The sequence below is a fragment of the Coenobita brevimanus genome, chromosome 75 (assembly GCF_032717465.1).
Source record: "Coenobita brevimanus isolate Jiangsu-jjx chromosome 75, ASM3271746v2, whole genome shotgun sequence".
NCBI lineage: Eukaryota > Metazoa > Arthropoda > Malacostraca > Decapoda > Coenobitidae > Coenobita > Coenobita brevimanus.
The window spans coordinates 10,765,856-10,782,922 of NC_137028.1; the positions used below are offsets into that span (position 1 = coordinate 10,765,856).

General features: G+C 43.5%; 1 protein-coding gene across 1 annotated transcript in view; it reads right to left on the reverse strand.

Moving 5' to 3' along the window:
- SMC6 (Structural maintenance of chromosomes 6) overlaps positions 1 to 17,067 on the reverse strand; it is a 256,438-nt gene that overhangs the window by 180,740 nt on the left and 58,631 nt on the right. The window contains exon 8 of the mRNA XM_080278837.1: positions 15,300 to 15,430. Within this exon, the coding sequence (XP_080134963.1) occupies positions 15,300 to 15,430 (131 nt within the window). The remainder of the gene's footprint in view (positions 1 to 15,299; positions 15,431 to 17,067) is intronic.

Consider the following 17,067-nt stretch of genomic DNA (forward strand, 5'->3'; position numbering starts at 1 on the left):
AAGTGAGTGCATTACGTACTGAAAGTGTCAGAAGTGCTAGTGACGAGAGTTGTGAGGAAGTTGGTGTGTCGGGTGGTGTGGTGGGTGATGCAGGAGATGAACGCTAGGTGCCTCACCCTGCCTCGGATCCCCTTCTTACCTCCATCAAGCCTGTTGTCTTCTTGGGTTAAGGTGAGAAGCCATATTCTTGTTGGTATAGTTAAGCCATATCCTTATTGACTTAGTAAAGCCATAATCTTGTTGGTTTACTTTATCTTAGATAATATGTCTTAGGCAGTTCCCCTGTACAGAACAATACTTAGGCCTGAAAGGAGTCTCAAGGGTTGCCCATGAAGGGGGGTGCTGCCCATATGTAATTATTTCCATAACTTTATGTATTCGGAGTAAGCAAATTCCTAGTACGCGCCGTCCTCTGCCACCCATCTAGGTGTGTACTAGGGGGAGGGACTGTATATATAAGTATATATATATGTTATACAAGTGGTCGATGGGGGCACCGTTGTGGTGGATCGGGGCACCCATCATCCACTCACTCAATGAAGAGATGCCATTATGATCTCTACACTGAGTGACAAGCCAAATGGTTTCCTGTACCCAGGAAACCATTTACTACACTGGGTGGTAACCATATAACCAGGGTTTTTGGCCAGGTTATATGTCTCCCAGATTCCCCGATCCAAAATTACTTAATCATGGCAGTTCTTTCAGAGAGCCTCGGAGGGCCCAATACCTACCCAGGGCCCCAAATAATTGGGCTGATTTGCATGGCCATCCAGCCTATGTGGAATGCGAGAGGTGTGAATGAGGAGAGCAAGAGGGTGGAAGTGGTGAATGTGTTCAAGCGTGCGAGATACACCGTGATGGCATTGTGTGAAATGAAGATGAAAGGGTGTGAAGTGGAGGAGTGGGAAGGTGTGAAATGTGTAAGATCAGGCATGAATGGGCAAGGAAGATGCAAGGAAGGAGTTGATTTGTTGATGAATGAGGTGTGGCAGAGTGGAATGAGAGACTACAAATGTCAGCTTGAGGTGTATGTATTTCATGTTCAAGTTTGAGAAGGTGAAAGTGGCGGTGATTGTAGCGTATGCACTGTGGGGGGACAGGAGTGAGAAAGACAGGTTTTGGGATGAGCTGGATGAAGTAGTGGGAGAAATGTCCAGGAGCTATAAAGTGATCATAATGGGTGACATGAATGGAAGAGTAGGCACTGGTCCTGAGGATAACATAATGGAGTGAAGAATTTGCAAGATAGTGAGATAATGGCAGAGTATAAGAGCATAGTGGAAGAAAGATTGGGAAGGTATGAGCCAAAGCAGATGGAAGGGGTGGAAGACGTATGTAAGATATTCACGGAAGAGATAGGCGCAGCGTGTGACACGATTTGTGGAGTGAGGAGGAGATGCAAGGATGTGCAAGGGACAGCATGGTGGAATGATGAGGTGAAACGAGCTGTGGAACAAAAGAAGAAGGCATATAGTGAATGGGTAGCGAGTAGAGGAAGGGGAGAAGATGAGAGAGAGAAGAGAGAGGTATATGTGAGCAGGAGAAGGGAGGTTAAGAGACTGGTGAAGGAGAGTAAGAAGACAGTGGATGAAGAGTTTGAGAGGAATCTGAGTGTGAAATGGAGGAAGAGTAAGAAATTGTTTTGGAAGGGGTAAAGAAAGTAAGGCAGTGTGAAAGGGGAAATAGTAGGGGAGTGAAAGATAGGAATAATAGATTGTTGGTGGAGAAGAGAGAGAAATTGAGGAGATGAAAGGAGCACTTTGAGGATTTGTTGAGTGAGAACAGTGCGAGTATAAGTGGTTGGGGAATGGCTGAGAGAAGAAGAGATGAGAGTAGGGAGGAAGAGATCAGTAGGGTGGAAGTAGTGGAAGCGATGAAGAAGATTAAGTTGGGAATGGCTCCAGGAATTGATGAAGTGTGTGGTGAAATGCTTAGGTATGGGGGTGAGATTGTTGTGGAGTGGATATGGAAGCTGTGTAGATTGGCTTGGGAAGAGGGAAGGGTTCCAGAGGACTGGAAATCGGGTATAATTGTTCCTTTATACAAAGGAAAAGGAGAGAGAGAAGTATGTGGTAACCATAGGGGTATTTGCCTTCTTAGTGTGACTGGTAAAATATATGGTAGAACACTCATTGACAGGGTTAGGCATATGACAGAGGAGCTAGTTGGAGAAGAACAAGGGGGATTTAGGAAGGGAAAAGGGTGTGTAGATCAGATATTTGTTCTAAGATGTTTAGTGCAGAAGTATCTAGAGAAGGGTAGGAAAGTGTATGCTGCCTTCATGGACTTGGAGAAAGCTTCTGACAGAATAGATAGGCAAGGTATGTGGAAAGTATTAAGAATATATGGAGTGGAGGGGAAATTGTTGAGTGCTGTGAAGAGTATGTATGAGGGAGCTAGGGCTACGGTGCGAGTGGATGGTGAGCTGAGTGAGTTCTTTGATCTCAATGTGGGACTGAAACAGGGTTGTGTGATGTCTCCATGGCTGTTTAATAAATACATGGATGGGGTTGTAAAGGGGGTGCAAAGTAGGGCAGTGGATGTGGGGGTGGCTCTAATGAATGAGGGTGAGATGTGGAAGATTTAGGTGCTGCTGTTTGCTGAGGATACAGTATTGTTGAGTGAAGATGAATGGGAGTTGCAAGGTCTGGTGAATGAATTTGGGACAGTGTGTAGGAGGAGGAATCTAAAAGTTAATGTAAACAAAAGTAAAGTTATGGTGTTTGAGAGGAATGAAGTCACAGAGTGTACAGTGAGGTTGGATGGTGAGGATATGGAGAATGTGAACGCATTCAAGTACTTGGGTAGTGTGACGAGTAAGGATGGAACTTTGGGGGATGAAGTGCGTGAAAGGGTACAGCAGGGAAGGAAGGTCGTTGGTACACTGAAAGCAGTGATGAGAAATAGGGAGATGAGTATGAAAGTTAAGAAGTCACTGCATGATAGTATTGTGATCCCTACCCTGATGAATGGAAGCGAGGCGTGGACCTTGCAAGAGGGGAACAAGTCAAGAGTGAGAGCAGTGGAAATGAGTTACTTGAGAGGAGCATGTGGAGTGACATGGAGGGACAGGTTGACGAATGAAGAAGTGAAGGAACGTTGTGGGGTATATGTGGATGTGGTTGAGAAGATTAGGAGAAATACACTGAGGTGGTTTGGACATGTGAAGAGAATGGAGAGTGAAAGACTGACTAAGAGGGTGTATGTAGGTGAGGTGGAGGGAGGGAGAGGGAGGGGTAGACCGAGGATGAGGTGGAAGGATGGAGTTGAGAGGTATATGGGGGGGGGTGAGTTGGGGGGAGGGTAGTCAAATGGTGGGTGACAAAGCGACTTGGAGGTGTTTTGTCTGCGGCCACCCTTTGCGGGATTAGGGCGTCGGGCTATAGATAGATAGATGATTTTAAGATGTACTAGCGCCCTAAATGGCAGATTTGGTGCTCACATTCCCTTGACGTAGTGGCCGTATAATTATTCTAACCTGGACTAAGCCCACTGTGAGTCATGATCATCCAATCCTGTGTTACCTCATGAGAAGCATAGGAGCCCGGGACTAGGCAAGTCATTCCTGACATTTAAGATGAGAGTGACCACCCTTACTCATACCCGAGTGGCATTATGTAAGCAAAAACCCCAACCACCCTTCGGATATAAACTTGTACAGACTCAATCCAATTGGAGTGTCTTAATTATACACTAAACCACCAAATGCCACAATTTGGTTATGTGGTTACCACCTACCATAGTAAATGGTTTCCAGGGTTACAGGAAATCATTTGGCTTTTCACTCAGTGTAGAGACCATAGGATAACACTACAATGAGTGAGTGGATGATGGGTGCTCCCAGCGACCACTCCCAAAAATTATTATTACTATTATTATATTTATTATCACTGCCGTTATCTAGTGGTAGGTGGGGGCAATCACCATCCACTCGATGTAATGCTCCTTTGGGTGTCTGTCCTTTCTTCTCGTCGATCCTTCCTCTTCTGTCTTTCTTTCCTTCATTCTTTTCACCTCCTTCTGCCTACAGGTGACTTTACTGTACACTCCCTCTTGGGTCTTTCTTTTCCTCATTCTTTCCTCTTCCTTCCGCCTAAGGGTGACTCTGCACTAAGTAACAAACCAAATGGTTTCCTCTACACCAGGAAACCATTTACTACGCTGGGTGGTAACCATATAACCAAATAACGGCACCTGGTGGTTTAGAGGGTAATTATGGCACTCCAGTCGGACTAGGCCCGTGAAGGTTTATATCCAAGGGGAGACTGAAGTTTGCTGCTCACATTCAGGTCAATCTCATCTTAAATGTCAGGACCAACTTGCCTAACCCTGGGCTCCTCCACTCCTCATGGGGCAATATACGACTGGATGATGGATTGATGGATCGAAGGATGGATAGATGGATGGAATTATTATTATTATTATTATTGTTATCATTATTTATTTATTTTTTTTTAAATTTAGTGGTAGGTGGGAATGAACAAGCAATGGAGAAAGTCATACTGGGGAAAGCCCCAAGAATTGATGGAGTCTGTGGTGAAATGCTGAAGCATGGGGGAGAGATAGTAGTAGAATGGATGTGGAAGATGTGCAGATTGGCCTGGGAGGAAGGTTGAGTCCCGGAGGATTGGAAATCAGGTATAATTATTCCCTTGTCTATCTACTGCCACACGCCTTAATCCCATAAAGGGTGGCACCAAACAAATCGCCTCCATGTTGCTCTGTCCCCCTTCATTTCAATGCCCTGCTCCCAGCTCACCTCCCCCCTCCCTCCGCTCTCATATACCTCTCCACTCCATCCCTCCATCTCATCCTTGGCCTCTCCCTCCCTCCACTTCACTCACATACACTCTCCTCGTCAGTCTCTCACTCTTCATTCTCTCCACATGGACAAACCACCTTACTGTGTTTCTCCTAACAGTTCCAATCACATCCACATCTACACCACAACACTCCTTCACTTTCTAATTTGTCAGTCTGTCTCTCCATGTGACTCCACATGCTCCTCTCAAATAACTCATTTCCACTGCCCTCACTCTTGACTTCTGTCCCTCCAACAAAGACCAAGCTTCACTTCCATATGTTAAAATTGGTATCATAATATTGTCATGTAATAACTTTTTCACCTCCATGCTCACTTCCTTGTTTCTTATCACTCCTTTCAAGGAACCAGCAACCTTTCTTCCCTGCTGCACCCTGTCAAGTACTTCACCCTCTAAACTTCCATCCTTACTCATCACACTACCCAAGTATTTAAACACGCTCACATTCTTCACTTCCTCACCATCCAGTCTCACTGTACATTCACTGACTTCACTTCTCTTGAAGACCATAGCTTTGCTCTTCCCTACATTCACCTTTAGATTCCGTTTCTTACACACTCTCCCAAACTCATCAATAGAAAAATTTTAAGGCATCTTTCCTATCACAACCTTCTTTCCGATCGTCAGTACGGGTTCCGTCAGGGACGCTCCACTGGCGATCTTCTCACCTACCTTTCAGACTCCTGGTCATCCTCCTTTCGGGACTTTGGCGAAAGCTTTGCCATTGCACTTGACATCTCAAAGGCTTTCGATCGAGTCTGGCATAAATCTTTAATTTCCAAACTGCCCTCCTACGGTTTCTATCCTTCTATCTGTGCCTTCATCGCTAGCTTCCTTTCTGGTCGTTCTATAGCCGCTGTTGTAGATGGCCATCGTTCTTCTCCTAGATCTATCAACAGTGGTGTTCCTCAGGGCTTTGTCCCATCACCAACTCTCTTCCTTTTACTCATCAATGATCTTCTAAGCTGTACATCTAACCCTATCCACTCATACGCTGATGACTCCACCCTTCACATTTCCATTCGGTTCTCGCAACGCCCATCTCAACAGTTACTTCAACAAACAAGGGATGAGGCTATGGCACACCTAATGTCTGACTTAGCTCGTATCTCTGACTGGGGTAAAAATAATATGGTTGTTTTTAATGCATCTACGACTCAGTTCTTGCACCTATCAACCCGACAAAATCTTCCACAGGTATACCCACTAATGTTTAATAATATTTAGCTTAATCCTGCACCATCCTTGAACATGCTTGGGGTTTCATTTACTCGGGACTTATCTTGGGAAGATCATATTACATCTCTTGTAAAATCTGCTTCCAAGAGATACGGTGTGCTAAGCAGACTCCGCTCTTTCTTTACCCCTGCACAATTGTTGACTCTATACAGGGGTTTTATCTGCCCCTGTGTGGAGTACAGCTCTCATGTGTGGGGAGGCTCCCCACATACAGCTCTTCTCAATAGGGTGGAGTCAAAGGCTTTTCGTCTCAACTCTCCTCCTCTTACTGACTCCCTTCAACCTCTGTCCCTTCGCTGCACTGTTGCATCTTTATCTCTTTTCTATCGCTACTTTAAGGGTCACTGCTCCTCTGAACTGTCTGCTTGCATTCCTTCACCTCTACGATGGGTGCGTAGCACCCGTCTAGCAGCAAACTCTCATCCTTTTTCTGTCCAGCTCTCTAATGCAAGAGTTAACCGTTACTCAAAGTCTTTCATTTATGCAACAGGTCAACTCTGGATCTGTCTCCCTCTGTCTGTATTTCCTGCTGCCTATGATCTCCAGTCTTTCAAATGCAGTGTGTCCAGGCATCTCAAAATGATCATATCTTGAATTTGGCTCTGTATTGTATTTTGTTTTTCTCTTGAAGGGAACTGTTACTGCGGGCTCATGGCCTTTGGTTCCTTCTTTTCGCATATAAAAAAGCCTAGCAGCTCCCCTTTGTCCTCATTTAACAAAACAGTATCATCTGCAAACAACAGCACGGGGAGTTTCCAAACACTGCCCTCACTCACTAGGGCAGCTGCCCTACCTTGTACCTCTTTCATAACCCCATCCATATACAGATTGAACAACCATGGAGACATGACACATCCTTGTTTCAATCCAACCTTCAAACAGAAAAGATCACTCAGTTCACTATCCACAAGCACTGCAGCCTTAGCACCCTCATACATACTCTTCACAGCCTTCAACAACTTCCCATCCACTCCATATATTAATACAGTGCTTTCCACAAATCCTTGTCTATCCACCCTGTAATATGCTTTCTCCAAATCCATGAAGGCTGCATACAACTTCTTTCCCTTCTCTAGAAACTTTTCCATTAATGATCCAAGAATGAATATCTGATCTACACAGACTTTTCCCCTCCTAAAATCTCCCTGTTCTTCTCGAACTAATTGCTCTGTTATTTCCCTAACTCTGTCAATAAGTATCCTACTATATACTCTTCCTAGCACACTAAGAAGGCAAATGCTCCTATGATTACCACACATTTCTTTTTCCCTTTTTCCTTTGTACAGCAGAATAATTATACCTGACTTCGAATCCTCTGGGACTCCACCTTCCTCCCAGGCCAATCTGCACATCTTCTACATCCATTCTATTTCTATCTCTCCCACATGCTTCAGCATTTCACCAGACACTCCATCAATTCCTGGGGCTTTCCTCATTTTAACTTTCTCCATTGCTTCCTCAACTTCCATCCTACTGATTTCTTCCTCTCTTCTCACATCCCTCCTCCTCCCAGCCATTCCCCTGCCACGTATACTTGCATTACTTTCATTCTCTATGTTCAACAATTCATTAAAGTGTTCTCTCTATCTGCTCACTTTTTCTCCCTTCTCCACTAGTAATCTACCATTTTTATCTTTCACTCCTCAACTAACTTCTTTGGCACCCTGTCTAATTCTCTTTACCTCTTTCCAGAACATCTCCTTACACTCCCTCCACTTCACACTCAAATTCCTTCCAAATCCCCAATCCACTCTCTTCTTACTCTCCCTTATTAATCTTTTCACCTCTCTCTTCCTCTCTACATGTAACTCTCTCTTCCGTCTCTCAAATTCTTCGACGCCCCTGTTTCTCAGGCACTCACTATATGCTTTCTTCTTTTGTGCCACAGCCTCTCTCACCTCTTCATTCCACCATGCTGTTCCCTGAACACCCTTTAGTCTTCTCTTCATCCAACACACCACCTCACATGCTGCACAGATTTCTTCTGTGAATCTCTTGCACACTCCTTCCAAGTCCCCAATCTGCTCCAATCTATATTTATCCAGTCGGTTGTGCACTTCCCTCTTATAATCTGCCTTTTTCCCACCATCTTCTAACTTTTCTACCCTCCTTGTAAGAACTACTTCCTTCTGTCCTTCCCTTCTCTTATTTGTCCATTTTGTTTGGACTTCAATTCTGACCATCACCAAGTGGTGGTTCGAAAGTCCACTCCCCCAATGTCTATATACTTTTGCATCCATTACACACCTTCTCACCCTATCATCCACACACATATAATCAATCATTGCCTTCCGTTCATCAGTTCACCACCCACTCTTCTCATCACTCACCATGTATACCTATGGATCATTTTGTGACTGAAGATGGTATTATCTATCATCAACCCCCTCCCGGCATGAATGCCCAATAAGTACTGCCATTCTCATCCATCTCTCCAGGCATACCCCACTAACCAACTACTCCATCCACCTTCACATTCCCTACTTTTCCATTCATATCTCCAATCAAAAACACTCTCTCATTCCTTTCAAACTTTTCCAAGCACGCTTCCACATTTGTCCAGAACTCTTCTCTCACTCTACCTGCATGATCTTGCATTGGCACATACATGCACACGATCGCCCACATTTTCCAAAAAGGGAAAAAGAAGTGTGTGGTAACCATAGGGGCATATGTCTTCTTAGTGTAACATGAAAAGTATATGGTAGGATACTTACTGACTGAGTTTGGGAAATAACAAAGGAATTAGTTGGAGAAGAACAGGGAGGTTTCAGGAAGGAAAGAGGTCGTGTAGATCAGATGTTCATTCTTAGATCTTTAGTGGAAAAGTTTCTAGAGAAGGGAAAGAAGTTGTATGCAGCCTTCATGGATCTTGAGAAAGCATATGACAGGGTGGATAGACTAGGATTGTGGAAAGTATTATGAATATATGGAGTAGATGGGAAGTTGCTGAATGCTGTGAAGAGTATGTATCAAGATGCTAAGGCTGCAGTGCATGTGGATAGTGAACTGAGTGAATTTTTCTACTTGAAGGTTGGATTGAAACAGGGATGTGTCATGTCTCCATGGCTGTTCAATCTGTATATGGATGGGGTTATAAAGGAGAGACAAGGTAGGGCACTGGATGTTGGAGTGGCCCTGGTGAGAGAGGGCAGTGTTTGGAAACTCCCTGTACTGTTGTTTACAGATGATACTGCGTTGTTAAGTGAAGACGAAGAGGAGCTGGAAGGCTTGGTGGATGAGTTTGGGAGTGTGTGTAAGAAATGGAATCTAAATGTGAATGTAAGGAAAGTAAAGTTATGGCCTTTGAGAGGAGTGAAGTCAGTGAATGTATAGTGAGGTTGGATGAGGAGGAAATGGAAAATGTGAATGTGTTTAAGTACTTGGGCAGTGTGATGAGCAAGGATTGAAGTTTGGAGGGTGAAGTGCCTGAAAGGGTACAACGAAGAAGAAAAGTAGATGGTTCCTTGACAGCAGTGAGACGAAACAGGGACGTGAGCATGGAAGTGAAAAAGTTACTACATGGCAGTATTGTGATACCAACTCTAACATATGGAAGTGAAGCTTGGACCTTGTTTGAGAAACAGAAGTCAAGAGTGAGGGCAGTGGAAATCAGTTATTTGAGAGGAGCCTCTGGAGTCACATGGAAAGACAGACTGACAAATAAGGGTGTGAAGGAGCATTGTGGTGTGGATGTGATAGGATGCATTAGGAGAAACATACTGAGGTGACTTGGCCATGTGGAGAGGATGGAGCATGAGTGACTGACGAGGAGATTGTATATGAGTGAGGTGGAGGGGGGGAGAGGGAGGGGGTGGCCAAGGATGTGATGGAGGGTTGGAGTAGAGAGGTATATGAGAGAGGGGGGTGTGAGCTGGGAGCAGGGTGACATGGAGGCGATCTGTTTATGGCTACCCCTTACAGGATTAAGACGTCTGGCAATAGATAGACAGAGAGATAGATAGGGAGGAGCCGGTGCTCAACATCCACTCATTCGATGTAGTGCTGCTCTTGGGAGCCTGCCCCTTCCTCTCTTCCTTCCTCTTCTGTCTTTCCTTCCTTCATTCTTTGCTCTTCCTTCTGTCTACGGGTGACTCTACACTGAGTAACAAGCCAAATGGTTTCCTGTACACCAGGAAACCATTAACTATGCTGGGTGGTAACCATATAACCAAATTATTGCGCCTGCTGGTTTAGTGAGCAACTAATGCGCTCCAATTGGATTGAGCCGGTGCAGGTTTATATCCAAGGGATGGTTGGGGTTTATTGCTCACGTAATGCCACTTCGGGATGAGTGAGGCTGGTCACTCTCATCTTAAATGCCTGGACCAACCTGCCTAGCCTCGGGCTCCTATGCTCCTCATGGGGGAACACAGGATTGGATGATGGATGGATTATTGTTGTTGTTATTATTATTATTATTATTATTATTATTATAATTATCATCATCATCTATCATGATCATCATCATCATCATCATCATCTGGACCTCGTTTCTCACCCTAGGACACAGTGAGGAGCAGCAATGTTCAGACAGCCTATGTCTGCCCAATTCAAATGACCATGCTTCCATTCACTCATCAATCAAGCCCACAGAATCTTGGCTCTATCTGATACGCCAAAAAATATTTTCACCACACTGTTTAGCTTCACACATACCTATCTGATATTTTTCAATCCAAATGCTGTCACATTACAAAGGGGTGCCAAGCCCCTGGTTATGCGCTTCTCCGCACAAAATCCATCCAGCCAGGTTGATCTCTTATCAGTCCCTTATGGCTGTAGTCTTAAACTGTGGGAAGGCGTTCACCTTGCCCTATCCGCATCTTTAGGTAGTCTTAACCCACGAAAGGGAGAGCGTTCCCCGATTAACGGGAGAGGATTACCACTGCATAGTACTGGAATCCGCGGGGAGTCTCATAGCACCCCTTCACATGCCCCTTCGTCATTATTATAGCAGCCTTGTGCAAAGAAAACTATGTAGCATTTCAAGAACCCTATGGTGTGTGTGATGGGAATTTTAATTTAATGATAAAAACATCATGTAAAGAAAAAAAATAGTGTTTAATATTTTTTAGTTTTAAAAGACGTCACCACTTCTTCGGGGATGATAATTTACAACGAGGCAAAAACAAAGATGAGATACTGTATCCACTTCTCTTTTCTATCTATCTATCTATTTCCAGACGCCTCAATCCCGTTTGGGGTGGCCACAAACAAATCGCCTCCACGTTGCCCTGTCCCCCACCATTTCACTGCCCTGCTCCCAACTCACACCCCCCTCTCTCATATACCTCTCCACCCCATCCCTCCATCTCGTCCTCAGCCTCCCCCTCCCTCTCCCCCCCTCCACCTCACTCACATACACTCTCTTCGTCAGTCTTTCACCCTCCATCCTCTCCACATGGCCAAACCACCTCAGTGTGTTCCTCATAACGCTTCCTATCACATCCACTTCCACACCACAACGCTCCTTTATATCCTCATTCGTCAGCCTGTCTCTCCCTGTGACTCCACAGGCTCCTCTTAAATAACGCATTTCCACTGCTCTCACTCTTGACTTGTGTCCTTCCAAAAACGTCCAAGCTTCAATTCCATACGTTAGAGTTGGTATCACAATACTGTACTGTCATGTAGTAACTTTTTCACTTCCATGCTCACTTCCCTGTCTCTTATCACTGCTTTCAAAGAACCAGCAACCTTTCTTCCCTGAAGACCCTTTCAAGCACTTCACCCTCCAAACCTCCATCCTTACTCATCACACTACCCAAGTACTTAAACGTACTCACAGTTTCTAATTCCTCACCATCCAACCTCGTTGTACATTCACTGACTTCACCTCTCTCAGTGACCAGCACTTTACTCTTCCCTACATTCACCTTTAGATTCCGTTTCTTACACACTCTCCCAAACTCATCCACCAAGCCTTGCAGCTCCCCTTCATCTTCACTCAACAACACAGTATCATCCGTAAACAACAGTACAGGGAGTTTCTCTCACCAGGGCCACTCCAACATCCACTACCCTACCTTGTACCTCTTTTATTACCCCATCCATGTACAGATTGAACAACCATGGAGACATGACACATCCCTGTTTCAACCCAACCTTCAAAGAGAAAAATTCACTTAGTTCACCATCCACACACACTGCAGCCTTAGCACCATCATACATACTCATCACAGCATTCAACAACTTCACATCTACTCCATATATTCTTAATACTTTCCACAATCCTAGTCTATCCACCCTGTCATATGCTTTCTCCAAATCCCTGAAAGCCGCATACAACTTCTTTCCCTTCTCTAGAAACTTTTCCACTAAAGATCTAAGAATGAATATCTGATCTACACAACCTCCTCCCTTCCTAAAGCCTCCCTGTTCTTCTCCAACTAATTCCTCTGTTCTTTCTCTAACTCCATCAATAAGTATCCTACCATACACTTTTCCTATTATATTTCTACCAAGTTGTTTATCAAATATGGTGCATGATACTTTTATAAGTAGTGTGATTAGTACGTGAAATGATTCTTACAGTAAAGAAAGGCCGAGTACTACTAAACAGACGACTGGTGCACAGTCAGTTAGTTTGATTTACGAAGTCTCATGTATGCGTTCGGTGCGCTTTTATAAGTCCCCACTATTTTGTATGAGCAAGGCAATATATTTTTCTGGTGTATTTTGGTGTGATTTGAACAAATTTGGTTTTTATTTTCGATGTTCGTGATTGGTTTTCAAATTAACCCCCCCACCCCGTGTCTTGGGGGGTGGGATTTCAGGGTTCTGGGTGGGAAGAATGGCAAAAACAAGCATTCGGGGCAGATAAATAGTCAAAATCGGTATGACCAGCCAAAGTGTATTTGTAAGGGTATTACTAACCGCATGAACCCCTTTGAAGCTATGTCTGACAGAATTTTTCCTGCAGCACAGGTTCTCCAAACCCTGTATGCATACTCCTATACAGAGTATTTAAGAACAAATCCCAGTCTTTAATAACTGAAGAGGTAAGACGTGCAAACATTAAGAGATTATATTGTGTGTGAATCTTAGAAACTGTCATATGTATTGTTTTTATTTTAAGATTTTGAATTTTAAAATTAATCAGTGTTACCAACTCTTTGCCACGCATACCCACACGAAGGGGTGCGCTCTCCCGCATTCAAGATTACCACTTACGTTGAAGGTGTGAGCTTCCACCTCGAGCAGGGTGCGGGAAGGGTAACTCCTGCCCTCAGTTTCAAGACTATGGGCGTTAGTCTCACCAACTTCCATACCTCTCTTCTTCACACACTCATCCACCATATCCCTCCACCTTCTTCTTGGCCTACCTCACCTCCTCTCTCCTTCAAATTCGTTCATATACAGTACACTCAATCCTCATAAATCGCGGCAATTTGGGTCTGGACCACTGCCGTGATTTACGAATTCCGTGATTTATGAATAATAACTCTTATGTGAAAAATTAATTTAGGTCTGGACTTTGGCCAACCCGCCCCCACAGCACCCTACCTACACCTATCTAGGCACCATCAAACACTAACATACAAATTTAAGAATATTCAGTGCATGTATTAAGGGATCTCACCTTAATCCTATGATGAAATTGCTTAAGTGAATGGAGTGGGGTAGTGTTGGGAAGAACTTAGAATCTCTCAGCACTTGTTCTTCCCAAACTCTTTCGTCAGCTTTGAAAACCTCTCCCCTCTCAACTCGACGAATGAGCTCCAAACATTGACTGTACAACAACTGCGGCAGCTTCTTGACGCCATACTGCTTAGAGCACTTCATTGGGGGGTTGGGAGGGGCCATGGCAGGTAGGAGGCGGGGGGAAGTTGCACAAAAATTGCAGGTAACTCTCGTACTCCACGGCGACGGTCTGTAGTGTGCTGACTGGCGGGACAAGAACAACAACAACATGGCAGCATTAGTATGCACATATGCCACCAGGGATGCGAGGTGATTGGTTGTTGGGTCGCGATTTTCAGGTTGAATGCCACGGTTTACGGTACTTCTCGGAAAAGGCCCACTTTGGTGCCTAGATCCGCGATTTTCGTGACTTAACAGCAATTTATGATTGCCGGCAGTCTGATGGCCACCTAGCCGTGATTTACGAATCCGTGATTTATGAACACGCGATTTACGAGGATTGAGTGTATACCTTTTTCACCACTCATTTGTTATCCATTCACTCCACATGACCACACTATCTCAGTACACTCCCTTCGATTCTGGTGTCCAGACTTCCTCACTCCACATCTTTCACAAATCACATTATTCCGTATCCTATCCATTCTCTGTGCTCCACATGCATTCCTCAGCAGTCCTATCTCCACTGCCCTTACTCTTGACTTTTTATTTTCATGCCACACCATAGTCTCACGTCTGTATGTTGTTGGCACTATAACTCCTTCATGTATGCCTCATGCAGCTGCAAGTCTCAAGCCTCTGATTTTTATCAAGGTCTTCATAGCACCAGCTACATTCCTTCACTGTGTCACTCTACTTTCCACTTCTTTGAACATTTTCCTCTCTTTTCTATCACTGTACCCAGCTATTTGAACTCTCTCACCAATTCCAGTCTCTCTCCATTCACTGTTACATCACACAAGGAGTCACCTTCTCTCTCAATAACCATCATTTTACTAGTTTCTACATTTACTCTCAATGCATGATGCTCACAGACATCTACAAAGCTCTGCACTAGTCTACCAAGCTCTTGTCTAGTATTTGCAAGTAGCACTGCACCATCAGCATACAACAAATTTGAGATATTCCATCCATCACAATTCATTACCAACACCATCCCCCTCTCCATTACTTGTTTTTATTTCTCTCACCACCCCATCCATATAAATACCGAACAACCATAGGGACATCACACAAACTTATAATTATTACTATTATTTTACTGTTTCTACTACAGTAGTACTGCTGCTACTACTACTATTACTACTACTACTACTACTACTACTGCTGCTGCTGCTTTGCTTGTATTTTTTCACCTTTCTTGGATGATGAACATAACATAACCTAACTTACCTAATATAATCTAACTTATTTAAGCTTTATTGAACCTAAACTAAACCTTGAAATCCAATTACTTATTTTCTCAGTTTATTCTGGCTACCTTCAGATGATTTTATTAAGCTTTGGGAGGGAATTCAGGTTGTGATGGGGTTAACGAAGATTTTTCAACAGAACAAAAGAAAGAAAAAAAATATCTTTGTTACTCACCTGTGTAGTTCTTCTTCTTCTTTATATCTGTTCTGAAGACTGTTAATCTTAGTTTGAATTTTTTCTTTGATTCTACTGTGTCTTTCAAGTTCTCTCTGAGCTTTTTCTTCCTCTTTCTCTTTTTCAATGATCTGGGGGAAAATTTTAGATTATTTTTTTATTTCCATACATAAACAAACATGCATTTACAGTTAGGATTATTGTATTCATAGCTACCTTCAGCAAGCTGCTGAGCACTCACCATTCCTCATCTCAGCCAGCATATCACTCAGTGTCATAGTGTACCTCAATTTACTTATATATCTGAAGTTTTATATACTGTATGTTTGTTTTTAAAAATTCATCTACGTACCAAGTGAAGATTCAATCGTGTTGAACAATTCACTCCATTGACAATTTTAGTCTTGCTACATTCAGACAATTTTATTCAGCTTTGGGAGAGATTTTTCAAATTGAAAGGGTTATACACAGTAAGGCCCTCAAGAACTCTACACTCCTTCATTAGTGGAGGGGCTTGCTTAAACTACCTAAAACTGTCTCATACCCTGTAGGGATAAAAGGATATAGACATTAATGGAGTAAGGGAGTTGGCAACTTACTTAAAATATTTCACTATAAAGCTACACCATCATTAAACCATCCATCCATCCATCATCCACTCCTACATTGCCCCATGAGGAGCATAGGAGCCCGGGGCCAGGCAAGTTGGTCCCGACATTCAAGATGAGAGTGACCAGCCTCACTCATCCCTGAGTGGCATTACGTGAGCAATAAACCCCAACCATCCCTTGGATATAAACCTTCACCAGCTCAATCCGATTGGAATGCAATAATTACCCACTAAACCACCAGGCGCCAAAATTTGGTTATATGGTCACCACTCAGCATAATATATGGTTTCCTGGTGTACAGGAAACTGTTTGGCTTGCCACTCAGTGTACAGTCACCCACAGGCAGAAGGAAGAGGAAAGAATGAAGGAAAGAAAGACAAAAGAGGGAGTGTTCATGACTGTCACAAACATTCCACTGTCACTTGATGTGCTGGTGTTTTATTTTTTTTTTACCCCTAATTGACCCCTACTTGGATATTTTTACAGTCTAGTACCCCCCTGACTGACCAACCATTGATAAGGAAAATCAAGTGAAGGATGGAACTCCCTACATTGTTAAAAGAAAAACACAAGTGTTCTTACATAAATATACATCTACATATCAAGAAGTAAAATGCAAACTATACCTAACACATACAAAATCCCTACCCAGGGGCGCACCCACTGGGGGGGGGGGGCACTGGGCCTGGGTCCCCCCTTTAGCTCTTTGGGTCCTTTAAAAATTTATATATATTTATTTCGATAACAGCAAAACATGAAAAACTGGCAAGTACAAACAAAGAGTAACACATGAGCCAGCAGCTCCCTGACTCTAAACCTGCAGTGACCTCCCCGTAATTATCGGATTACCTGACCTCACCTCACCACTGGACCCCCCCTTAGAAAATTCCTGGGTGCGCCCCTGTCTCTAACACCTTTTCCACTTTCACCCCTCTTCCTTTCTACATTATTATTTTCCCTCTGTTCATGTCCTTATTTACTTAAGAATTTTAATTTGGATTCTGCAACACATTCAAACTCAGAAGCAGTCTTTCTGGGTATCTCCTGAGATCCACACAACTCATTTTTGGAACGCAATGTTCCATCATATTCCGCTTATTTTTACATTTTATTTTGACATTCATTTATCTGCTAAAAAAAAAAAAAAAAAAAAAAAA